The sequence below is a fragment of the Alternaria incomplexa genome, assembly GCF_024043165.1.
Source record: "Alternaria incomplexa strain BMP 0042 chromosome Unknown scaffold_12, whole genome shotgun sequence".
Lineage (NCBI taxonomy): Eukaryota > Fungi > Ascomycota > Dothideomycetes > Pleosporales > Pleosporaceae > Alternaria > Alternaria incomplexa.
In genome coordinates, this window is record NW_026249861.1 from 1,083,511 (window position 1) to 1,108,834 (window position 25,324).

The window sequence follows — 25,324 nt, forward strand, 5'->3', positions numbered from 1 at the left end:
TTGTTGATTTGTCGATGGTGGGCATGGTCTTTAGAAGTCACGTGGAGTTAAATACTGTAGCGCAGCAATTTGATCCGCAGTGTTTGACTGCAAATATATATGCTCCTCATGTCTCCCATTTACCTATCATGATATACTCAACTCGCGCGTGCATAAAAAATTCCTTGCGCGTGCTTTCTCGAGGGATTCGTGGCACGAGTGAAAGGGGTCGGTGATGTCATAGCGCTAGGCTTAGCAGCATCCGCCGCAGCCTCACTGTGGCCTTCGCGCTTTCCTCATGCGCGATAAATCTTCACACCATTCAACAATGCACCCTCCATCGATCCTTACCTCTAGTTGTTTCGTGTTGGCCGGCAATATCTCACTACCGGTTCTCTTCATGTCGTCGTAGACCCAGGATACCTTCGTCAGCGTTCGCGATGCCTTCCCCTTCAGCAGCTGAACCACTTTCAGACGTTATTGTCGTTTCGAGGGCTTAGCTTTCAGAGCCGCCTTGGGCGGCTACGCATGCCCTGTCCATCATGTATGGATAGAGTTAGAGCTGCTGTAGGCGTATTGCTGTGCCTCATGCCCGGAATTTGGTGGGGTCGAAATTGCCCCTCATTGCCGTTCAGAGGCATCACCATCGTACCTTCTACATCCTTTTACTCTATATATCATCATGAGGTTTTGCGACGAGTGCGTTAAGCTCAATATAAACCCCGCAAAATTTCTTCCTCCAGCAGATCTCGAGGAGCCGCCGTGGTCGCACAAATGCAATGTATACATAAGGCCATCAGAATGCGACCTATGTCAGCTCATCGCAGAGTTGATCGAAGCGACTATTGCCTACAAGATACCCTCTGTTGTCGACGATCGGGGTGCACGAACCTGCCTGGTCAATTCTCGTACGCCTATAGCGGGGAATACGAAATCCAAATTTCAACCTTGCATCGCACTGGAAATCCATGGTCTGGACAGAATCTATGAATGGGGAGCGGGGATCCGACCAGCCACTAAAGATCTTCTAAGGTACCCTTACTTCAGTCGCATCCTTCCGCAGGGTCCATCGTTTCTGGACTTTGAGCACATCCAACATTGGATCACCCGTTGCGAGAGCGAACACTCGCATTGCCGAGAGAGATCAAAATTGGAAAGCGACATATCCGTCGAGAACGTTCTTGTCATCGACGTCGTAGGCCAACGCATCGTCCCTGCCTCGAAGAACTGCCGATATATAGCCCTGAGTTATGTGTGGGGAAATGCCACTCAGGTGCAGCTAAAAAAGGACAACTTCCTGGACCTCTCCCGCGAGTCTAGTCTATCCTCTCCCACCATTCCCAAGACTATACGCGATGCTATGATCTTAGTAGAGAAGATCGGCGAGAGATACCTGTGGGTGGATGCTCTGTGTATAGTTTCCGACGACGCCGCTGCGAGGCAGGCTGCCATTTCCAACATGGACAACATATACGCAGGGTCGCTTCTTACTATCGTTGCGGGGACTTGCAGTAGCGCAGACGATCCGCTTCGCGGTGTGAGTATAGAACGCTACTGTAAGCAAATCACTCGCGCGATATCGTCGGAAGTGACCCTCCTGGCACATTTTGATATCGAGCACTTATTTAGAGAGACTAAGTATTGCGAGAGGGCATGGACGTATGTAAAGCATCACGGCAATGCCCGAAGAACACTCACTCACGCATATTAGTTTCCAAGAATTCCAGCTGGCATCTAGGTTGCTTGTCTTTGCCCCAAACGATCAGGTATACTTCTTATGCGATGAAGCTAGTTACACTGAAGATGGCCCCGATGATTGCGTTACCAATTCATCAGATAGACTTATGGTCTCTAACAACAAGAGTGAGTTTACATTCTCTCTCAAGCGACGTCTACATGGGCATCTTCCCCATACAAATTACCGGTGGGCACTGGCAAGGTACTCAAAACTCAAGATCACCAAAGAAGAGGACATACTGAATGCCTTCGCTGGCGTGGTGAAACGAATTGGTGTTGGAAGCTGTTATGAGGGCCTACCGCTTGCTTACTTCAATCACGCCTTATTCTGGAAGGGCGGCACCTTGGAGCGACGCAAGTGCTTCTCAAGTTGGACCTGGGCAGGCTGGAGTGGTCTTCAGTTATATTGCAGCGAAGAGATTGACTATCTACATATGTATGGCGACGCAAAGCGATATCCGAATGACGGGCATCGAGAATGGGTGCATAAGGCATCGGAGATGGAACTTATTCAACTTTGCGTCAAGCATGCGACGTGGATAGTATATTATGTCTGCGACAACGCGAGTGCTGACGCCCAACCCCGATGGCTACATGGCGGCGATGAGTATGGCAAGGATGTCGATCTGGCTAGAGAAGCCCACGAGGCGAGATTTCCAGGACTCCCACGCAACTCCCTACCAACTAAGCTATGCTACGAGCGCTCAGACGGCACTGCGGGGTTTCCATTGGTACTACGTTTCTGGACAGTATCGGTTTATTACGAGGTTCGGGATCATCCACCGCGTGAACAGCCTGTCATGGGGGGCGGGGACGGCAACATGATAGATTCGGAGGGCAATATTGTCGGAAAGTGCGAATACGATGCTGGGGTTAACTCAGAGGAAGCGGAGGCGGGTCTATCATGTCGCGAGTTCATCATTATCTCCGAAGAGGGGGATTTGAGCTATGAACGGCGGGAGAGTGCTTCTTACATTCCTTCTCAAAGGTACAGAATCCTCATGATAGAATGGAACGGGGGTATTGCCGAGAGGATTGGATCTGGCTATCTCCAACGAGAAGGCGTGTTCAAGTCGTGTCGCAGACCGATGAAGTGGAAGGAAATTGTACTTGCATAAACTTCTGTCGTTGTTGTTATGGGTCATCAAGTCAACCTAATTGTGAATTGACATTAATCATTGCCATCTTCGCAAAGACTAAAGAGCTGCGCACGCACCATCTCCACTTCCTTGACGTTCGACTCGGCCTTAGATGGTGGATTGGTTTATGACAATATCATGCGCAAGATAACGCCATATTCTAGCGCACGACAACTCTTACAAGCACGTCAACCTAGTGGAAAAAACGAATACCCTGGGGTCTACATCGATCTTAAACACACCCACTTTGCATGTACTCATCTTGATGTAATCCGCAGACCTGTTCACGTTTTCCCTTGTATGAGGTGCAAGTGCCAACGTCGGCTTTTGCGGGGCTCTCAAGAACTCACATCACGTCAAGACAAGCGTGCTTTCAAAGGAGTGACTGGTATTCTTTCTAAATGAGTGGCTAACTAGATATCTCGTGCGAGATGACAAGTCGAAGCAGCGCGGAAATCAGAACGCAAGACAGGGATCGAGACGGTCAAAGGAAAACGGGCATGGTGTGGGCTGGGAAAGGGGGGTGGGGCGGTAAGAGATCGCAAAGGACAAGGAACAAAGGAAATGAAAGGAGATGTGGGCAGGACGGGGCAGGGGCAGTGAGAGCGAGTGAGGCGGTGGATGCGCGAACATAGGAAATAAGGGAGGGTTTAAAGCTGACGAAGAGTCGACAGATCTGGTGGCAGAAAGAAGGAGAGCCAGAAACGAGGTCAAGGGAAGCTATCCTGGTTACTAGCTGCGAAGACCAGCCAGACAACTAGAGGTAGAACATCTTGTCGTCAAGCTGTGTCATCCAAGGGTTCTTTCGATCTGGCTGCGTTTCTACGCGCGCTTCCACTACGCCGTAATCAAGCAGATACTCGTTCATCATATCCGCCATCTTTTGATCGTTTTGTGATGTCTCTTCGTCGGAGAATCTCAATCGTCGCTGCACGCTCGAAAGCTGGTCGTACTGGTTCGTGGTAGCGAAAAGGAAGTAGTCGTACATTCGCTTAGCGAGCTTCTGGGCGTAATGGACCGGAAGTGCGATAGCAATCTTGGCATCCTTCTGCTGAAAGTTCGAGTTGAGACGGCTCGTGAGGGTCTTGCATCGATCGCCAGTGAGAACGTTGCTGGGTGGAGCCCGGACATAATACTGGTACTTGTGTCCAACTTCTCCGGCACTGTCGGCGATGTTGAACTCATACGCAGCCTTCTTGGATGATTCTTCGCTGGAGGCGGTGCGGTAGGGCGAGAAAACGTGCGCATTCTTGTTGACCAGTACATAGTCGAACGTGGCAGCGTTACCATCTTCCCAGGTGAAAGCCCTGCAGGTACGACCGATCGGAGCGGTTTCCTCCATCGCGGTGTTTTCGTTGTTGGACTGATTGCTATGGCGGTAAAAGACGATGTGTGGCGCGTGCGTGCGTCCCTGCTTCGCGATCCAAGCCTCGATACGTTCGAGCATCATGCTCTCAAGATCGACAATCTGTGATTGGACTTCGTACTTCAATTTAGAGGTCTCCCGGTCGTTGTTCCAGTCGGTAGCCTCCAACGTAGCCTGTAGTCGCGCACTACCCGTGTAGTGCATCAGTGCTTCGTCAACACTACCAACAAGAGCGGCGACCGAGGGGCAAGTAGCGGCCGCATCGGATCCAGCGTGTGATAGATGAGCTCCTACGATCATGAATTTCTTGTCGGGCAGGTCCAAACTGGGCAGATTTGGGGCGACGAAATTAGGGTTGCCATGCAAAGCATTCAGCTGCTGAAGAATGCCGAGAGGAAGACGACTAAGGATTCCAGATGTCTTGTCGTTCCGAAGCTCCAGGTGCTTTCTACTAACACAAAGCACGACTGCGCCAAGCTTCCTGTTGCCGAACTTTTGCAGCTCTGCCCGGACGTAGTGGATCTCCTGCTTGCTCCGACCCCGCTCGTCTACCACGGCGATGATCGTGTCAACTTTGCTGTCGTAAAACGCTTTGATTTCCTCGGTAGTGTCTTCAGGCAGCAAAAGAAGCGACTTGATGTCGGGTATTGAAGCGATAGGACTCGTGTGCGACGAATCTATCGCGAGAATCTGCTGCTCCTGGTTGAGTGCCGCATGAGCATCCAGTCGGGTGACAAGCGACTTCGCGAAGCTTTCGAAGCCTGTGGAGCGCATTCCGTTAGGTCGAACATAGATGATACCGCATTTGATCGTGGCGCCAGTCTTAGGTCCTTTCACAGAGTTGCGGTCGACGCGTTTCGTGTCGTTCGAGGGGAGCTTGAGCGTCGCCATATCTCCAATGTTTCCGTCTACAAGCAGCTTCATACCCTGCGAATGCGTTAGCACTTCGTCTTTTTTCACATAGGCAACGTTTTGATGTTGACTTACCTCGTGGCGCTTGCGCATGTCCTCCATTTGACTGTTGAGGAATTCGACCAAGCGCCCCTCATTTTCAGCTAGGTCATATTTCGCTCGATGTCCTTTTAGCGAAGCTATCAGGTGGCCTACAGCTGGAACCTGCTGTACTGAAGCTGCCTCCCCGGCCGTCTTGAGGAATTCGAGTGGTACCCAGGTGTCTTTCCCGATATTGGCGAGCGGCGATCCGGGGAGCTTAGTTTCCTTCAGTTGGGGGTATGCTACAATGATGTGTCAGTCGGAACCGTGTCTTGATCAAAGTCGCGTTACTTACTCTTGAAGAGATACTGAGTAACCGTCCATCTCTCGCCATCCTTCCAGAAGGCCGGAACTCGAGACGCCGGCTGCAAATCGACAATGACGGACTCTGGGAAGCTCGGAGTGGGGCTTTCTGCATTGCTACTGCCTCCCAAGCCGACTCTTGTTGTTGCACGTGAGTTTGTTTGAGAAGTAGACATGGGCGACAAAGCAGCACGCTTGCCTTTGCTTGAGGGACTGTACTCCATGGATCCGCTGTCGTGTGACATACCAGTCGCTTGACCCAATGAGCTGGAGCCTGGTTGAGACCCCGGTTCGTATTTGCGGACGACGGCAAGACCTATCAGCATCGTCCGGACGTTCTGGAAGAGCTGAGTGTTGCCCACATCTAGTGAGCCGGGACAAAGGTTCTCGCGATGAGATCATGTAGATCCATGGCACCCTTGATGCCAGGAACAAGATCGACCTCGGCGCGAAGCTTTCGGTGGTCAGGATCGAGCTTCAACGTTATGCGAAACAGAATCTTGAGTTGCTCAGCTCCTTTGATGGTAGTCTGAAAGTTCGGGAATCAGGCGGGGGTAGCTTCTTTCTCGCGCATTCGTTTGATGGCCTCTTGGAGTAAAGTACCCATCTTGAATCCCGTTGCACGGCTGTCGTCCTTGGAGGAAATGGTGGGGCCAAACTTGCGCACAAGAAGCTCTACCTTTTTCCAGTATCCTGTGCAGTCGGTGCCTTTTGATGATAGTGTCTCTGCATTAGAAAAGTCCAGTTCGCAATAGATAGCGTCTTGTACCGCTGTACCAGCGGATACCTTGACTGTCGCGAACGTATTTTTCAGGGCGTGCTTCGGCTCGTCTTGAAGACGCTCCACGCTACGTTGATCGGATTCGAAGAAAACGAGCTCGTCGATAGGCCAGACTACCCCATCGGCGTTTCCTTGTGTGTCGACGCTGTTTCGGGCCCAAAGTTGAAGTGCGCAGCGATTGTGGAGGTCATACTTGGCGAGGTACTCAGTAATGGCCTTGCGCCGCAATTTCTGGCTTATGATAGGAGATATCTGTTTGCTTGTCGTGTTCTGTCTGCTGATAGTGATCGGGATGATATAGAGCTCCGCTGTATCTCCCAAAGGGTAGTCGACGTGACAAATTGCGGTCTTGCTTGGGGGCTGGACGATCCAGGGAACAGGGTCGATGTTGGAGGCCGGTTCGTTATCTAAAGACTCTGTCATATCGTTTCTGAGATTATCAGGGATGAATGCAAATGAACTGTTGTGGTGCGAATTAGAGGGCGATTCTGGCGGTACTTATGGTAGTTGCGAGAGAAACTTCAGGTTTGCTTGCCCCGTCTTCGTGACCACGCGCTATATCACAGACCGTATAGGCTGGATTTGCGCTATTGCTCACGAGCTTATTGCCAGGCGAGAATCGTATGACGATCGGCATACAGTATGAGACGTGACATGTCTAGCAAGCTATGCAGAAGGCCATGGCAAGCTGGAAGTCGGAGATGCATCGCAATGAGACATTGACGCAGCAGGTGATTGAAGTAACAAGCGTGAGGTCATCATTACACTCGACAGATGCTGGCATACAGACTTTTGATCGTAGTCCGACACGGTCGGCTACACGAGCGGGACGTGAACATGTGTGCTGCCGGAAGCACGACATCCGTTGCTCACGATGCGATCTTTCGTCGACATGGTGAAGGTTTGGGATAACTTGTTCGTAAGTACGGCGGCTAGCAAGTTGGGGGGCTGATGCAGTGATGTGTCTTGAGAAGACGTGAGCTAGATGCGCCGAGAACGCGTCTCTGGCCGCGGTCAAGGGTGACTAAGCATGTCATGACGTCACGCGTCTAGCTCGGCTTTTCGAAGGACTCGCGTTCGCGAAGCTACATGGTCAAACAGAGACTCATCTTTAAACTATTGAATCCAGTCACACGTATTTCGTCCATTATGAGGCCCGACTGCTACCTCTCAAGTCCGCCACTCAACACTCACTACGGCTCTTTGCCTAGGTAGCATCACGGACTACGACATTGGGCGATTAGTACGCTTGCCGGCGTCTAGCGTTGCAATATGTTTCCAAGCAGCCTTCCATGGCAGTAGCGGCATGTGCTGCTAATCATGCACACCAGTTCACGAACTACGACTTAACTCTTCCCATTTCTGCGACACAGCTCCCGAGCGCAGGGTCACCATCCTGACCCCACGCTTCGCTCTTTTTCTTCGTGCAATATGTGCCTTGATCTCATCCTCAATGCTTTTTGGCGCCGTTTTCACCTCTTTGTTTGGCGGAGATGGTGCATGAACGGCGGAGTCTTCCTCAACATCCGCCAACATCTCCTCACTCTCCCCCAATTTCTGCCTCTTACCCTTCTTCTTAGTGCGGATACGCATCCTCTCCGCAGCCACCGCCATCTCAACATCTTCAACACGGCACAGTCCCAACTTCCCCAACACCTCCGCCTCAACCTCCGCTCCGTACGCCTTGCGGAACTGGTCATCTAGCATGCGCTTCACAGCTACCGGATCAACATGCATCATCTTGCATGTCGGGAAGACCGCTAGTCCAAGCTGCTGTCCCATAGACCGCAGAAGTACATCGTCGACCTCATCGCGATCAATGATGGGCAGCTCATCGCGGAGTTTGCCGATAACGGTGTGTTTTTGGTCATCGCTGAGATTGGCAGCTTGATATTGCTCGAATGTGTAGTCAGTGATGCTAGGTTCGCGTTTCGCGACTGGAGTGGTATTGGGTGGCAAGAAGGAAGGCGGGTGTGCCGGCGTGCCGATTCTTATGTCATTCACTCCTCTCAGACGCCCCACGACAACTCTGGGTTCGCTTTTCTTGTCGCGTTTAGGCATACCTTGGTAGATATAGTGCGACGTTCGGAGTTGAGTTGAATCGGCTTCTCTGTTGACGAACGTGATTAAGTAAAGCAACCAAAAGCTATTGTAGCCAGAAGGTGCCTTGCACATGACCTATGGGCTCTGTGATTCACTTCCAATTCGATCTCACCGGAGCGAGACTATGCTTTCCGATGCTCTCGCATCAGTGATTTATACTACGCGCACGCATGTCGCCCGCCGTATTAGGACACTGATAGCGAATACTTGACGAAGGATGAGAACGATTTGACAAGAGTGAAAACGCGACGCATTTGATGAGGGTAGATATTTCATTAATGGTTTTATTATATCATTCACGTCACATCGTGAGCGCCGTGCCTCTGGATCGCTTCAAGCTCATAGCATAAACAGACCGGCAAGAACACCGAAGACGCTGACACCAACGGCGCCTTGACCAAGACGTGCAGCTGCGTTCTCAGTCTGCTGAGGCGGTGCACCAGTCGTGGGTGAAGTGCCGTTGCTGGTACCGTTACCAGCTCCGGGAGTGTCCTCCCTCTGGCCGTCGACCTCCTCGATACGTCCATCGAGCTCGATGTTTACTGGTGTCTGGCTCAAGATGTACGAAGTGAGTACCTCATCCTGAGTGTCCAGGGTGATGAAGTCGGTTGATGGCTCGAAGAAGTTGTCACCGCCACCAGCGATGAAGTCAAGAGTGACCATCTGGTAGGTAGTGTCGTTGTTGAGAGGCTCGTCGCCGATAGTGACAGAGACCAGCTTGGAGTTGTTGGCATTCTCGGGGTTGTATTCGACCTTGATGCCGGTGCTGACCTGGAAGAAGGAGGTGACTTCCCTGCCATTGCCGACGTTGACACCAGTCACGATACCCTCTAAAGACTCCCAGAGGGTCTTGCCATCGATTTCGACCTGAACGATAGCATTACCAAAGGGGAACGAGGTCAAGACTTCGCCGCGGGTGATGTCACCCTGATCAATGGTGGCACGGATACCACCAGCGTTGATGAGAGCAAAGTCGACGTCATCGGTGTTGTTCTTGCGGTAGGCGAGCATAGCATCAGCCATGAAGTCACCGAGCAGACACTCTTGTTGTTGGCATGTCGTCTGGTCGAGCTCTACTTCGCTGGTACCAAGCACCTCAGCAGCGAACTCCTCGAAGGGAATGCGCCACTCCTCAATCTGCTCTTGAAGGTCCTCATCCTGTTCAGTAGTGTTGGTGAGGTGAATCGGGGCGCCATGATAAGCGAGAATCTTGCCCTGAGGATCGTATGTGACATCGATGTAGCCGAGGTACTCGCCCCAGCGGTAGGCAGTAACAATGAAGACCTCATCGCCATCTTGGTTCTCAACAATGGTTGGGTATTTGCCCTCGGCGTCTTCCATGTCACCGAGGAGGGTGTGGCTGTGGCCGCCCATGATGAGCTGGAGACCAGTAGTAGCCTTGGCCAGCTCCTGGTCTTTGTCGTAGCCAATGTGAGTGAGAGCAGCAATCCTGGTGATGTTGGTAGTGGCCTTGATCTCATCGATGGCACCTTGGACGGCCTCAACGGTGTTAGAGAAGACGGTGGTAACATCGGCGTTGCTGAGACTACCAGTTTCCTCTGCAGTGACACCGATCAGCGCCAAGCCGTGCTCCTCGAAGATGGTGTATGGCTTGACAGTCTTGTTGACGTTCTCGTCCTCGGAATGCACGTTCGCGCTGACAATGGGGAACGTGAGGTTGACCAAGAACTCTCCGAGCGCCGCGTCACCACCATCAAACTCGTGGTTGCCGAGGGTCATGGCATCGAACCCGAGCTGGTTTAGGGTCTCCGCAATCTTCTCGCCACCGTAGTAGCCGTAGAACAGAGTGCCCTGGAACTCATCACCGGCGTTCAAGAAGAGACTGTCTTCGTAGTTGGGGCGTTGCTCCTCGATGACGGTCTTCACACGCGCGTAACCACCATAGCAGCCGCGCTCGGGCCTGGTACAATCGGTTCCTGATGAGCTGAACTCATCGAGATGAGCATGCACGTCGTTGATGTGGAAGAATGCTGAATCACGTGAGCTGAAGCAATGTTGGAGTCACCGCATGCTGACTTACAGATGTTGTAGTTTCCATCCGCATCGATGCCTCGCTTCACCATACGCTTGCTGTATAGCGCGTCTTCTGCTTGAGCGATCGCCGCCAGCGCCGAGACGGCGATGAGTGACGCGCTAGATCGAGTGGCGAACTTCATCCTCACTTCGATTGGGCTTGGTGGAGTTTGTGAGAAGAGGCGCGAGCACGACAGTAAGCCTCCTCTTCGGCAGCCTGTCACTATTTGTACCACGCAAACAAAGCGGACGCCGCCGCCTCAGTAGCTGCAGTCACGGCATCTCAGCCTTGGCGACCTTGGCAGTGGCCGTGCTCAATTCTCGGCAACTGCCTCTTGAGGTTTGGCGCCTTGCTGTACCTGATAACAATTCACCAATGAGCAACACACGTGCGACGTGGGCTTACAGGACGCAGGAACGTTGCACGAAGACCTGGAACTCGGCGTTGCATTCTGCATGAATTCGATGGCATTGCCGTCAACACGTGGGCTTGGGGTGTAGAATAACCAATTCAACTGGCGCTTAGAGGAGCGACTACAGTTCCCTGGGAGCCGAGCTGTCCATAGTCGAGTTCATAGTAACGGGAAAACGGACGGACCGATGACGGTGATGATGATACCGGTAACAGACCAGATGCGGCATGCCAACTCCGAAATCCCCAAGACCTGGATCCTGGAAGCCCCGGACTTCAGAACAGGTTCGTACGTAAATGAAGAAGAACATGTATAGTACATTGCGCTACGGCGAAAAGACGAATGAGTGATAAGCAAACAAATACGGTATACAAAATGTGAAAATCGCCCAAACGCAATCCTCCAACATCAAAGCCAACAAAACCGTTATCACACCTGTGCGAGCCTGTCACACCTCCTCCAAGACGCTCGCGTCCCACTGCATCGGTTTCCAAGTCGTAAAAGCGTTCGCGATAAATGCGGGGTCCCACCACTCGCCCCGCCCTGTCGAAAAGGACGCCCCGGCTTTGTTACGTGCTAGTGATCGTCAGCGTAAACCCACTTATCTTACCGGACCTCCATCAATCTTCCCATCATCTCATTCCATCTCTTGAATAGCGCTCCTTTCTCGTCCGTAACCAAAGCCTTGATTGTCGTCGTTAGCGAAGAATATAGAACCGCTTTAGAAGTCTTACCTCCAATAGACCCGTCTCTCAGATCACCAGATCGGCACCCTGAAGACATTTCAGGTGCTCGTCCGCAAACTTCTCTAACCGTGACTCAACCCCAGTGGTCGGCCATCGCAAAGGCTTCTTGTACGCCTTGACACCCTTCGCCGGGATAGTCGCATCTTCGAAAGGCTCCTTGAACGACCCGAAAACCAGCACCGGTGTTGCCAAAGCCCGATTACCGCACCACAACTTGCCAGCCTTGCCGATGTTGCTCAGATCCTGCATCATGCCAATATCATCCGCGGTGATGACATTGGAGGCCCGCAAGGCGATCCTGAAGTCTGCGTTGCCGTAGTCAAGCTGACCAAGCGCTGGTCGCTCGCTGCGAGCCAACGCTACTTGGCGGCGGCGCGCCTCGTACCGCTGGATGCTGGCGTAGCGGTTGAGGAAGCGTCGCTTGATGGTCAGAGCGCCACTGTCGGAGCCTTCAAAGAGTTGAGTTGCACCTCTGCCTGGCGAGGCTGGCTGAGAGTGGAGAAGGCCCGTCAGTGGCTCCCAGGAAAATGACGCTGCGGACCCATCAACTGTAGCAGCGGACTGCTTGACGGTCTCTTCTACGTCGTAGAAGCGTGGCGCGATGGGTCCCTCAACGTAGCAAACGTGCTTCTTGACGGCCTGGGAGTTGGGCTTGCGCATGGCCGACTTCAACACAGTCTTGGCCTTGCGTGATGCCTGTGCATCTGGCTTCCTTGCGGACCTCTTCGTGTTCGCACGGCTGACTCTGCGCTTCGACAACGAAACTGGAGCCAAGTTCCGCTTCGGGAGCGACTTGGCAACAGTGGTTGGCTTGTTCGGAGTCTTGCGCAGAGCTGCCACCGGAGCGACCGGCTTGCGTGGCTTTGACGCCGTGGCGTCGCGATTCGATGATGATGTTGACGTTGTCTTCGAAGTAGTCATCTGTCGTTTCGTAGTCTTCTCGGAGACAAGAACAGATTTTGGCTTGACAACAGGCAGCCGTGAAGCTGGAGCCTTCGCCGAATGTGGCCTTTCGACAAAAGCTAAAACTGAAAGCCGTTAGTTGCGAAAACAATTTGAACTCAATGAACTCACCTCCTTCACTGGCGTCCTGTGTCAGATGAGACTCAGTCGTCACCGCAGTCCTTGATCGCACGCGCTCTAGACCAACCGAATCACCGGTGTAGTCAGGGCATCGAGACAGTCCAACGAACCAATCCCGATTAGTGCGTAGCCCCATGCCGAGCCGCTTCATACTGACCATCTTCCGTCCGAAGAGGTTCATGGCGGAAGTCTGCTGCTCGGGGGTGACGGAGTCATCGAAGCTGTTGTCGTTGAACATGAGCGAAGTGTTGTCCATGTCGTCGTCCGCGGGCTCATCGATCTCCGACGCCGGCTCTTCAAACTCCATCGTAGGCTTCTCGACCTCCTCATATAACTCTTCCTCATCAACCTCCGCCTCCGTAGTGGTCTCGGCAGCGAGTACCGTAATCTTACGCCGAATAACCACACTCGTCATCCTCGCCCAAAGCCTCGACTGCCTCCGTACACTAGCCTCTTTCACCGCCGTTATCGTAGGCCTTGGGATACGCGTCTTACCAATCTTGTTATCCGCACTCTGCTTATAGTCAGCTCGAGCTCTAGCAAGTATCTTGGGTACCCTTGGCGCCGAAGCGGTAGTACTTGTCCTTGACGCCAACACACGAGGTGTTGGCTTAGTTTGCTTCGCCGCCACCGGAGTAGCAGCTAGCCTTGTCTTTGAAGAAGTTGGTCGATGGAGCCGCTGGTACAGCGGCCTGACCGGGTTGGCAGTGACATTAGTGTTGACTGCGGTGTGGCGTATGTCGGGGACGCGGCGGGCAGGAGAGAGCGCATTCACGACTTTCTGAGTAGTGGCAATTTGCATTGTGACTAGTCTGTGATGATGTGAGTGTCTGAATATGAGAGAAGGGACAAAAGGTAGGGGGTTTACTCGAATGTGTGGATGTGGTGAGGAGGCAGAAGTCGGGTGGGATCAAAATATTACATGTGTGGGTTGCGGGCGCCGACCCGCGACTTTGCTATGGCAACGAAAAAATTCTCTCTATCTCGACAGAGATGGGATGAAATTAGTGTTGGAAGTATACGCCATCATCTGCATCTCGTTTTGCGACGACATGGTCGACATGCGCTGCGTTCTCAAAGTCGCGTCTACGATTCAGACGCGCTAGAGCATCAGATCGCAACACCTGATGCGCTGGAATCTTATCAACACTCACCTATTGGCTCAAAGACGTCGATTCGTGAACATACTCGTCCAACGTAGACTTGCCAGGGCAAAGCGATAGTCAACATGTTCGACGCTCAAGCTTAAGATACATTGATGATGCTAACGAATATCATGTAGATTTACTCAGATTGATTGCTCTCATTCATCACGCATTACAGCTAATTAGCAGTAAGAACAACCTTTCCGCCACTCAAACCCTCCGCCTTTGCCTCAACAACAATCTCTCCACTAGCGCCGGCCACACTCCTCACAATAGCCAGCGCCATTCCACCAAATGCCTTCCTCTTCGACTCCGGGAACGGGCTCATATCTGTCGGATCACCATTATCCGTAGCAACGATAACACCCGGACCAGACGAAACCTCAAAGCTGATCTCATCATCCGCCATCGGAACCAAGATACCATTCTCGTCATGCACGGAAACAGTGATGAAGGAGAGGTCATAGCCGTCACCAGCGATCATTGTGCGGTCAGCAGTCACGTTCAGCGACGCTGCTGAACCAGCTGTGAACTGAGATGCCGTGGCCCATTCTTCGCCGTCCTTGTACGCGACGACGCTGATGTTGCCGGGACGGTACTTCACACCATCCCAGCGGAGTCTGTAGTCGTACTTTCCCCTTGACTGACGGCCTGCGGAGATACCATTGACGAAGAGTTCTGCTTCGTCACCAGAAGTGTGAACATGTACGGGTGTGATCTCGCCGATGCGATCTTCGGGCCACGTCCAATGGGGAAGGATGTGGGCCATAGGTAAATCTGGTCTCCAGCGTGCTTGGTAGAGGTAAAAGCGATCTTTCTTGAAACCAGCCAGGTCGATGATACCGAAGTAGGAACTGCGACTTGAGTTGTCGTATGGGGTGGGTTCACCGATGTAGTCAAATCCAGTCCAGACGAATTCACCAGCGACGTATGGATGCCTGTCTTGCTGTTCGAACACTTTATCGGGTGAAGCGGCCCATTCAGGTGCGTACAGATCGTATGAAGACACAATGTTATTCTCCGGGTCTCCGCCTTCCCCAGGTCCGCCGCCTACGATGGCACTCTTGTTTGCGGTGATGGGGAAGAGGTATTTGCCGCGAGTGCTGAGTGCTGATGCAGATTCGGTGCTCCAGGTCATCTTCTCGGGGAATTCTTGTTTGAAACTGGGGAAGGTGCTCACCCAGGAGTCTCCTTTGCCTTCACCTTGGTAGTTCAAACCAATGATGTCGATAACGGCTGCTATCCCAGTAGTGGCGTTAGCGTTGTTCATACCGATGGTCACTTGGCGGGTTGGGTCTTCTTCGTGAGCTATGTCTTGGAGTGTTCTGCAAGTCTCAGTACCAGTAGAGTTCCTTTGTTCAGGAAGCTCGTTGCCAACACTCCATGAGATGATAGAGGGGTGGTTGCGATCACGGCGAATGAACGATCGGAGGTCAGGTTCGTGCCATTCTTGGAAGATGCGATGGAAGTCGTTCTCCACTTTGGGAAAGTTCCAGGTATCGAAGATCTCATCCATGACCATGAGACCGTATCGATCGGCGAGATCAAGGAACTCGGGGGCAGGCGGGTTGTGAGACGTGCGAAGAGCGTTATTGCCCATCTCTTGTAGGATTTCGATTTGCCGTTCCGCAGCCCTGGTGTTGAAAGCTGCTCCGAGAGCGCCCAGGTCATGGTGGTTGCAAGATCCCTGAACGTAGATACGCTCACCGTTGATAAGGATACCTTGGTTTGGGTCGTACGTGACCGAGCGAATACCAAATACAGTTTCATAGGTGTCCATAGCCTCTCCGCCGACTGAGACTGTAGAGATAGCGACGTACTCATTGGGCTTTTGGCTAGGTGGTGGTCCCCAAAGCTTTGGGTTCGGAACTGTGACTGAGCCGTGTACTGCTTGCTTAGAATGGCCTGCAACGTCCGCGTTCGCTGCAGCAAATTTTGCGACAGCTTCACCAGTAGCTTGTTTCGTTGTTGCGTCGCGCTCGAAGACTTCGGTGACAACTTCAACATGTTGAGTGCTGTTACCTTTGTTCTCCAGATCTAGGGCCATCTCGACAGTGGCCTCCGCCTCCGAGATGCTAGGAGTAGTGACGTAGGTTCCCCAATGTCCAACATGCACTGGGTTGACAGTGACAAGCCAAACATTTCGATAAATTCCAGCGCCCGGGTACCATCGTGACGAGTCTAGCTTGTTGTCGAGACGAATAGCAAGTGTGTTCTCGCCAGCTTTGGCGTAAGGAGTAAGATCCAGACGGAAAGAGTTGTAGCCGTATGGCCATCCACCAACGAGGTGGCCGTTCAGCCATACCGCAGCATACGACATAGCTCCATCGACATCCAGAAAGACGGATTTGCCAGAGTGGAGGACTTCCGCATCCATGGAGAGCGTGCGGCGGTACCATCCAATTCCGTTGATCGGTAAGCGACCCAAGCCTCCCTCAACGCCTGGGGCGTCGAAAGTACCGGAGATAGCCCAGTCATGCGGGAGAGAGACAGCCTCCCACGCGGCATCGTCGAAGCTAGATTGAACATAGCTGATGTTGGCGCCGGGAGCGGCACCAGAAGGTCTCTCGTACTTTTCTCCGGTGATGAAGTCGTTCGCGCAAGGTAGCATCCACGGCTTCAAGCCCTCATAGCTTAGACCATCTGGATCTGAGGTGAATCGCTCGAATCGCCAGTCTGCGTTTAGCGAAGTGCGTTGACGGCCTGATGTTGTAGATCGTGGCTTGGACACCACATGAGCGGCTGTACCGTCGAAGCAGAGCGAGAACAAGAAGCCTAGGAGTACGATGCTGTACGAGTTGTACAGTGCTCGCAAGGAACCCGTCATCCTGATGGGTGGTGATATGTTGGGAAATATACCAACTTCAGAACTAGCTCATCTGATGGTGGATGGCTCCGATGCTGTCACTAAGGATGAGCGATAAGTGTGAACGACGAAGACGGTAGATAGACAGCTACTTTGTACCTGAGCAGAACCATACGATGTGATAGAGCACACTACGGGTCATTTCCCTCCGTCCCATGCACACACTCCGTCATAAACGGAAGAAACACAATGGTCGGCCCGTCTGGGCAGTACATAAACCGCTGCCCGTAGAACGTTTTTCGCAGGACATTAGCCTACAGAGGTACTTCCCCGCCATGCAGCGTGCGGGGTGGCTGTCTCGGCGATACTTGGCCGTCGGCTTAAACTGTCTTTGCACAGAACGGATCCACTTGCCATGGTGAAGCTTCCGGATAAGTTGTGGAGGACGAAGATCACGGAGGTTCAGTGGTGAGCTTCGGTGGTAGTGACGTCGCGAGCTAAGCCAGATAGGGGTGTCGGTCCGCTTGCTATCTCCGCACGGTCCCGCGAGCGGGGTCAGCCAACAGCTTCACGCTGGGGGGTCGTGGGAGCAATGAAATGAGTTAAAGTCTAAGGTATATAGCCATGATTTTTGAATCAGTTGATGACTATGCAAAAGATAAAGAGACAAGTGAGACGCCGACCGAGTACCCGAATCGTAAAGAGAAAAGGAGAGGCTCATCGCATCGTTGGACAGGACCGAAAGGAAATTGTGAACAGCGCTGAGAAAGAGAATATCAACGGCGCATCTCCGAAACGCCCCCGTTAGGAGACTTTGACTCCTCAATCCGGTCCTTATAGTCGTCATGGCCGGTGTAAGGCTCAGCAACCATGGGTGCAGAAGGACCACCAACAGCAGCATATCTCTTTCGTTGACGGAAGAAGCTGTGTCGCAATAAGTCAGTATTCGGGACGGTGTAAGAGCTTTCGTGGAAGGTCAGACTTACATAATAGCTCCGATGATAGCAATCAGGATAGGCAGAACCAGGCCAACGCAAACACCAATGATGACTTTGTTGCTGACACCTCCGGTCGAGCCATTAACAAGATCGTGTACATGGTCGCTTCCATCTTTGCCGTCTTCATCGGGCGGAGCGACGTACGGAGTTGGTTTACCGGATACAGCTCGCATAGTCTTTGCCTGCGTGCCGAATGCAACGGTCTCTTTGACGGTATCAGATGCTTCGACTGGCCATGTCGCTTCAACTCCTGGTGCTACTGACGTTGTGATGGTGGACATGAACGTTTTGCTCGTAGTGACTTGCTGCGAGTTGGGGCAGTTGGCAGGCCCTTGAATTTTGCAGCTGACACCGCTTCTGGTGATTTCGGTGCTTATCACGGTTGGGGTGAGATCTTCACGTCTTTCTGAACCAGGTGTGATGGTCGGTGCTGGAGTTGGCTTGCCTTGCATTCCGCATACTTCCGCCAACGTGGTCGTAAAGATGGCGGTAGATGCTTCAGCCACCGGTCCCCATGTCTTGGTCTCGTTGAACCATTCGACAGCGACTGATGCGCCAGCGATCGCGCCTACGGCGAAGTTATATTCTTGAATGACTTTCAACTTGCAGTCTTCTTCGTCTGCACCGTACGTAACATTGGTGTTGAACTCGGCTATGTTTGCGTAGATGGCGACTTCGATACCAGCTTCGACTTTCGGACTCAACTTATCAAGCATACCCAAACCTGGTGGTGGCTCTGGCATCACAACCTCGAGCCCACAGTGAGCACCGATACGGAGGGCTGCCTGCATAGTAATGCTTGCGCTTTCGAGAGTGACAGGCAGGAATTCGAACTGTCCTCCATTGCTGCACAGGGTCAGTCATGTGGACACTCGTCGAATGTGTAGTCAGAGAAGAGACTTACACTGTCATATCGGCAACCTCATTTCCAAACAAGGGTAGATCTATCGCGACACCGTCGTCCAGCTTGACATGGAAGCCACTGCTAATGTCGATGGCCCCTTCCACAGCCAAGATCAGATCGATACTAAGCACCGCACCAAGCATTAGGTTCGGCCCTATCTTCATACCGACAGGAGTTTGTGTAGCAAAAAGAGTGATTTCATATGTCGCTTCGGCATTGAGAACGGTTCCAATTTCTAGGTAAAGCTCCATACCATCGAATTGTAAGTGTAGGTTGGCTGCGTCGATGGTCGGAACGTTCAGGTCGAATGCAAGATCGAAGGTTGGCCACTCAAAGTCTGACCTGTCAATGCCGTCGCTGAGAGTCAAGTTGTCCATGACGTGTTCTACCGCATCGCCTAGTTTCTCTTCGAATCTGTCAGTGAAGTTTTGCACTGCTGTGCTGACTGAGTTGATGGTGTTGTTAAGGAGCTCGCCAGCGTCGAACTCGCCGTCGATAGTGAGCTCAGCAGAGGCAACTCCCTTGACGTAGCATTTCCGGCAGGTGACTTCTATACCAGCTTCGACTGTCGTGGTCCCATTCTCGCGCTCCTGTAGCGGATTTGGTTCGAGTGCCCTGTACGAATAATTAACGCCCGCCGACGTAACGAATACTATAGATGTGTACTCACACGGATAGCAAAGTAGCACCACTCCAGCTTCTCGCTATGTTCATGGGTTCAGCCTTGAAGGAATCTCGCTTCTCTAGACTGGCTAGAGCTAGGCCGCGCTTTATGGCATGGTATGTATCCTCGACAGAGTGGCCTGGAGCATTGCGGACCTGTACGGAGGAGTCGAGTGGAGTGACCGCGGCATGAGCCCAAGTGAAGGCAAGGGACAAGAGAAGATTGCGAAGTGGCGCCATTGTGTCCGCAGAAATAGATGCAAAATCGAAGCGAACTTTGCGTCTGAAATGACCCAAGAAGAATAGCAAAAGCCAGAGACTTGTTACATCATGAAAGAAACGATACCTACTCACTTATACACCACCACTCCTCATCCCACCACAGTACTTCCGGGTATGTACCGTCAAACGGCACGAGGCTTTGCGGCGTAGCACAACCGGGGGCCGAATATGCGGGATGCGACCGAAAATGCTTCAGTACACTGCTTCGCCACCAGCACCATTCCAGAAGCGGCGATGCTGTAAGGAATAGCATCCTTCGGACTTACATCGACTAGGCTCTGGTACATCTGCGACGGTAATCGTGACCTACTTTGTACTTTGTGTGTGTCTCCCGGTAATAAGACATGCAGGCTACGATACATTCCCCGGTAGATTGGGGGAGGACTGTGAGTGGTAAGGATGGTAAGCAGGTTGTTATTGGAGTACTGAGGGGAGTAGAGAGAAGGCAGATCCAAAGCCAAGGATCGAGTACGAGAATTGTATGCATCTCGCAGTTGTTGTGAGACTGTGGATATACTCAGACTGCACTCCCAACCTCAGCCTTGCGGCCCTGGCCTCGCAGATACGATACGGGAGTGCCAGTGTGCGGAAATGTCTCGGCCCCATCATGATGGCTCCTATGAAGAGACCGAACCCGTGGGGAGATAAGCAAGGCTGGCGCAGATAGTATCCGCATACTATTTATGGGCATACACATCCACGGACTCGAAATATCTAAGCCTTCCAAAAGATATAGGCTGAGCGACTTACCATACCTACCCCGCAGCGAGTAGCTGAAAGGCGTCGCTGTAATGGTTGCTGTTCCCCTGGCAAGCGATGCTGCGTTTTGCGGCGCAGTAAATGCATGGCACATATTTTCAGAACACTGCAGCGAGTGAATGACCCCGCAGTATTTCGAGTTGAAAGCCATGCAGAATCGCAGCCTTTACTGGGTTGTCGTGTGTGCATCTCTCATGCTCGAAGACTGCGGCGTGCAGGGACGCGCGAATCGGAGGCGGAAGCTGGATTTAGCCGTATCTTCCAGAATGTTGATCTCCAGGTGCTTTGTCGTTGGATGTAGTGCTACATGACAGTACCTAGGTACGCTGTTCTCCGATGGCGATGGGCAGGTACTGCGCAAGGGGTGCGGAAGTACTTTGCTGCTGCTGCATTTAGGCACATGCATTGATGCACTGGATAGTGGGAGGTCATCGATGTGGCCCATGGGCTTGCGAGGCCATGATGACGGGCAAGACGAAGGAAGATGACAGCAGAAAGTATTCAGACGTTTGGGAGTTGCAGAACAGGCGGAGCGCAGCTTCCCCAGACCCGCGTGGGCACGCGTGAGCCCGCCTATTGACGCTAGCCCCATTGCTTCAGGGTCCCTTGGCGCCCGAACGTCACCCATGGCAAGTCGCGTATGAAGGTTGCCAGACGGTCCCGGAACCGCCTCAAAGACACACTCAGCACCCAGCAAGCCCGAGAAGGAAGCATTACACACCCCGTATTGACGCGACCGCACATACTTCGACAACAGCCTTCTCAACCCCAAAAGACACCTGGAACGAAGACCGGGCGCCCCCGATAAACCGCAACAATGTCGCAAGCCTACGAGCGCGAACAACAAAACAATTCCCGCCTCGATGAACTAGCCTCCAAAGTATCTGCGCTGCGGGGCGTAACGATAGACATCTACGATAATGCGCGCGATCAACATGTCATCGACAGCACAGTACGTTACCTGCGCATCTCCTGTGCATTCACCCAACTTCTTCCCTCACATCACTTCTATTCCCCCAGAAACCTATATTCCCATGAACAATCCAACAAGGAGCACGCGCTCCACGGAACTCCACCCCCACATGTCCCTGCTATACCCCCTCATCCTTCCTAGTAATGGTCCAACCACCCGCCTCTATCTCAACTTTCAACACCCACTACACGCCCGCTAACATCTCATTCTATAGAGCGACACCTTCTCCTCCTTCGGCACATCACTCAAAGGCTCCGCCACACGCCTCACACGCATGGCTTCATCGGGGAACAAAGTCGCGATTCTGAAGTTGGCGGGGATAATAATAGGGACGGTGGTGGTGTTGTATTGGATTTGGCATTTGATTTTCTGAGAAAATCTGGATTGCATGAAGATGAGAGTTTATACAGGAACATGTTACAGGATGGTCGCGGTGCGACGTCGCGGGAGAAGGCTGGAGAGAGGGCATGAGGTTGGGAGCGCAGGCGATCACGATGGGGATACTGATAAGAGTCCTGGGATAGAGTCACAGGAATGATTTGTTACGGGAGGAAACGGCAGGGGCCGTATGCATATCTGGCGTTTTGGGGGCATGTCTATTGCGGTTTCGATTCAGCGGTCTATAAACATCATAGTATGTACATTACGCTCCATCCAAAGCCGCATCTTGTTTCACGCTCTGAAGGATACGAATTAAAATACGTGTAGCGTGCAAGGACGGATCCAACACACCACTTCTATTCCCAAACATTCGAGAAGAGATCATCGCTTCCGCCACCGAACCCTCCTGCAGGCTTACTTTGAGTAGTTGTGGTGTGGGTTGTGGTAGTCGTCTGGGTAGTGGTGGTAGGTGCGGCACTGCTCCAGCCACCGAAATCGTCGTCTTGGGTTACCTGTGGTGCACCCCAGCCGGGGGTTGTAGGCTGAGCGTGTGATGTTGTGGATGGAGCTGCGGGCTGGCTTGGGGCAGAAGAACCCCAGACGTCGTTGCTACCCCACGCGTCCATGTTCGAGAATCCTGAGTAGTTTACGGTCGCAGGAGCGGGCGCAGCTTTAGGAGCGGGTGCTGGTGCTGGTGAAGACAGGTTGAATGCTGAGCTCGCTTGTGGCGATGCGAGCGGTGGGGAAGTGACCCTTGGTGCAGGCGCCGGTGCAGACGGCATAGACAGGTCCAAAAGGTCGTTCATACCGCTTGTTGCAGGAGCTGCAGGCTTGGATGGGGCGGGAGAAGAGAATGCGCTGAAGTCAGCCATACCGCCCGACGGACTCATTGTGCGGCTCTGCGATTGGGTCTGGGGAGCAGGCTTGGAATCAAAGAAGTTGCCGCCACCACCAAACATGTTGGAGGAAGAGGTTGAAGGCGGTGACTTTGCGCTGGAGAAGCTGTCGAGGCCAGAGAAAGGTGAGGGTTTAGCTGCCGGAGCGGGGTTGAAAGACAGACTGCTAAAGGCATCGTTCATGCCACCAAAGGCCGACTGTTGGGGCGATTGCTGTCCTTGGGGTGATGCCAGTCCACCAAATGAGTCTTGACGTGCATGCTGCTGGGGTTGGGGTGGTGCGGCAGGCTTGGAAGCGTATAGCGATAAGATGGACTGCTTGAGATCTGGTCTCGACGGCGCCGCTGCAGCAGGACCTGTGCTAGATGGACGAGATGGTGCCGCAGAAGACGACCCACCGAGGAAGTCCAATCCCAACAATGAATCGCCTGCCTTGTTCTGTTTCGGTGGGGCTGCCTCTGCCTTGGGAGGCCCTCTGGCTGCAATCGGGGGTCCGGTGCTCGGTCGCTGAGGAACGGGATCGTCGCCGAATAGATCGATAGTTGGCGGCGGCTGTGCTTGTCGCGGGGGAGGAGGAGGCTGGCTGGAGCTCTGAGCTAGGCGTTGCGATGCGGAGCGTTCTATTTGGACCTTCTCCTGAACCTTCTTCAATGGCTATACTTTGTTAGTTGGCATCCCATGCAGCTATCCTGGTCCACTTACAATATCGTCATCGTCCGCCTCCAAAGTCGAGGGATCGGGCATAGGCCCTTCCATGACCCATCGCTTCGACTCGTACTTTGTGCGAATAAAGTTCTCAATCTTTGCCTCGGATGGCACATGGCCAGGCGCCAGCTTCGACTCCCAGTACTTGTTGGCTCGCGCATTGCCCCATTTCAGCACGCTCTGGAGTTGCTCGTCGGTCCAGGTATCGAGGTCGACTGACTTGACTTTGCTGATATGTGTTCCCATGCCGCGGTGGATGCCCGAGCACCGAATGCAGATGAAGACGCCCAAGTTCCAGCTGGCCCATCGTGGGTCTGCAGTAGCTGTCAGTAAAGGCGCATTATACTTAGATCCTGCATAACTCACGCTTGTTCCTCTTGCAGTCGGAGCATGTCTTGTTGCCCTCGAGCTTCACCAAGTTCTTGAGCGTGGCGCGATTCTGTTCCGCCCGATCAGCGGCAGGGTTGGGCCGTCGCGACATTGTGGGGTAGGATGCCGTGTGCGGAGTTCGTGTTGGGGGTGCCGAGTCGTATTTCAACGCGTGTGTCTAAGAGAGAGCAGTAATAACTCGCGAGGGCACGTGTCAGTCGAGGTGGAAGTGGGTGAGTGGGGTTAGGTTGTCTCATTCGTGCCTGAAGCGTTTGGTTTCTCACCAATGACGCTCGCCTTGGCACTCGATACCGCCATCTCACATGTCAGGGGTTTGGTTTGGGCTGCAAGTCGTTCGAAGTGTTGGAAAAGCAAGATAGATAATTGTCTCTATGTGATGTCGTATTTGTATGACAAGGACAACCCTGCTTGGACTGAACGCATCGCTGCTTGGGAACGCCTCCCCGGGTATCACAATGGTGTAATGCTACAATATAGTACATGCGCTTACCACCAGAAAGCCTGTTATATGCAATGCAGTTATAGAAATCAAGCGGGACGGAACCTCCAGTCGTCCCAGTCTTCGTCGTCGGACTCGCTCTCGCCATCTTCTTCGACGGCTTGAGGCGCTGGCGCAACGCTCTCTGCCTCGACTGGTGCTCCAGACTTGGATCGCAATGCTTCCCTCTGTTCCCGTAGCCGCTTCACCCTCTCTTCAAGGCCTTCCATCTCCTCGAATTCGTCTTCGAGCGCCCGCGCAGCATCCTCTTTCTCGCCCTCCATCTCCTCGTCCCTCCTTGCGCGTTGTGCACTCTGGTCTTCTCGTGCTTGTGCGGCAATCTGGGCGGCTGTCATGGGCGCGGCCTCGATGACAGCGCCCGCGTAGGCGGATCTCGTGGGCGGTGGTGGCATGGGCTTCTCGGCGTTCATCTCGTTCAGGAAGGCATCGAGCTCTGCTTGGGCTGTGGGATCGAGTTGGGGCTCAGGCGCCTTGGGTGCCTCTGGAGGCTGGGTATCTGGTGTTGGCGCGCTTTTCTGGTCTGCTGCCGGCGCGGCTTCCTCTCCATCCTTTGCAGCTCCAGCATCGAAGAAGCCCGCTGGTACACCAGCCTCTTCCTCGGTTCGCGTGCGTTTTCTCTCCTCGACGGTCTCGTCTGTAGCCTTGCGCTTTTTCGACGCGGGTGCGGTCGCAGGAGCTGCCGATTGCTTTTGGGGCTTTTGCGCCTGCTGCCGTGCTGCGCGCTGTTGTCGCAAAAGAGCTCGTGCGTCGGCCATGATGATGCAGGTGGTTCTTGCTCTCTTGAAAATATGGGTCGTCGTGTATGTGCCTATAGTCTGCGATTCCGCCAGTGTTCTTGTTCTTGTTGAGACTGGCTGGCGCTGCTCCCAGTAGCTCTGACGCCAGCCGCGCAAAGGGTCCACAGCTCGCTAGTGGCCAGGATTACGGCAGCCAAGGCGTCGGCAAAACGCTGTGTCAAAGCTCCACCTCCTCACTGACACCACTCAGTCCGACACCACACGACACATTGCGACTCCCACTGGCAACCCGCACCCGCCCACTGCTGTCTTCTAGTGCGCTCACGACCCAGCGCATGCATTGAGCTTCCATCCCTCGCGGCTGACATCTCTTTTGCGCCCACACACCGCGCGGCACCGGCTCCGCATTCGGCAGGTACGCGCAAGAGGCAGTTGCGACTCATAACCGGCAGTCGCACAACGCATCGCGCCTTCTGTCTGTGCAGTTGGGCAAGAGCGCTCGCTCGCGC

General features: G+C 53.2%; 9 protein-coding genes across 9 annotated transcripts; 1 reads left to right on the forward strand and 8 right to left on the reverse strand.

Moving 5' to 3' along the window:
* Window positions 1–3,612: 3,612 nt before the first annotated feature.
* Window positions 3,613–6,721, reverse strand: J4E90_008244 (uncharacterized protein; the record flags this gene model as incomplete). Its single annotated transcript, XM_051437774.1, has 4 exons — window positions 3,613–5,148; window positions 5,209–5,456; window positions 5,510–5,881; window positions 6,121–6,721. 4 exons carry the CDS (start codon window positions 6,719–6,721, stop codon window positions 3,613–3,615), a joined length of 2,757 nt encoding a protein of 918 aa, XP_051288585.1.
* Window positions 6,722–7,630: 909 nt separating this feature from the next.
* On the reverse strand, window positions 7,631–8,359 carry J4E90_008245 (uncharacterized protein; the record flags this gene model as incomplete). Its single annotated transcript, XM_051437775.1, has 1 exon — window positions 7,631–8,359. The coding sequence occupies one exon, from the start codon at window positions 8,357–8,359 to the stop codon at window positions 7,631–7,633; it is 729 nt and encodes a 242-aa protein (XP_051288586.1).
* Window positions 8,360–8,740: 381 nt separating this feature from the next.
* Window positions 8,741–10,485, reverse strand: J4E90_008246 (uncharacterized protein; the record flags this gene model as incomplete). Its single annotated transcript, XM_051437776.1, has 2 exons — window positions 8,741–10,392; window positions 10,443–10,485. The coding sequence occupies 2 exons, from the start codon at window positions 10,483–10,485 to the stop codon at window positions 8,741–8,743; spliced, it is 1,695 nt and encodes a 564-aa protein (XP_051288587.1).
* Window positions 10,486–11,600: 1,115 nt separating this feature from the next.
* On the reverse strand, window positions 11,601–13,479 carry J4E90_008247 (uncharacterized protein; the record flags this gene model as incomplete). The annotated part of the gene is made up of 2 exons (XM_051437777.1): window positions 11,601–12,616; window positions 12,669–13,479. The coding sequence occupies 2 exons, from the start codon at window positions 13,477–13,479 to the stop codon at window positions 11,601–11,603; spliced, it is 1,827 nt and encodes a 608-aa protein (XP_051288588.1).
* Window positions 13,480–14,000: 521 nt separating this feature from the next.
* On the reverse strand, window positions 14,001–16,649 carry J4E90_008248 (uncharacterized protein; the record flags this gene model as incomplete). Its single annotated transcript, XM_051437778.1, has 1 exon — window positions 14,001–16,649. One exon carries the CDS (start codon window positions 16,647–16,649, stop codon window positions 14,001–14,003), a length of 2,649 nt encoding a protein of 882 aa, XP_051288589.1.
* Window positions 16,650–17,610: 961 nt separating this feature from the next.
* Window positions 17,611–19,433, reverse strand: J4E90_008249 (uncharacterized protein; the record flags this gene model as incomplete). Its single annotated transcript, XM_051437779.1, has 3 exons — window positions 17,611–18,472; window positions 18,531–19,145; window positions 19,201–19,433. The coding sequence occupies 3 exons, from the start codon at window positions 19,431–19,433 to the stop codon at window positions 17,611–17,613; spliced, it is 1,710 nt and encodes a 569-aa protein (XP_051288590.1).
* A 1,618-nt stretch (window positions 19,434–21,051) lies between these two features.
* Window positions 21,052–21,678, forward strand: J4E90_008250 (uncharacterized protein; the record flags this gene model as incomplete). The annotated part of the gene is made up of 3 exons (XM_051437780.1): window positions 21,052–21,186; window positions 21,422–21,502; window positions 21,631–21,678. The coding sequence occupies 3 exons, from the start codon at window positions 21,052–21,054 to the stop codon at window positions 21,676–21,678; spliced, it is 264 nt and encodes an 87-aa protein (XP_051288591.1).
* A 266-nt stretch (window positions 21,679–21,944) lies between these two features.
* Window positions 21,945–23,670, reverse strand: J4E90_008251 (uncharacterized protein; the record flags this gene model as incomplete). The annotated part of the gene is made up of 3 exons (XM_051437781.1): window positions 21,945–23,138; window positions 23,187–23,503; window positions 23,556–23,670. 3 exons carry the CDS (start codon window positions 23,668–23,670, stop codon window positions 21,945–21,947), a joined length of 1,626 nt encoding a protein of 541 aa, XP_051288592.1.
* Window positions 23,671–24,107: 437 nt separating this feature from the next.
* Window positions 24,108–24,833, reverse strand: J4E90_008252 (uncharacterized protein; the record flags this gene model as incomplete). Its single annotated transcript, XM_051437782.1, has 1 exon — window positions 24,108–24,833. The coding sequence occupies one exon, from the start codon at window positions 24,831–24,833 to the stop codon at window positions 24,108–24,110; it is 726 nt and encodes a 241-aa protein (XP_051288593.1).
* Between the last annotated feature and the right edge of the window lie 491 nt (window positions 24,834–25,324).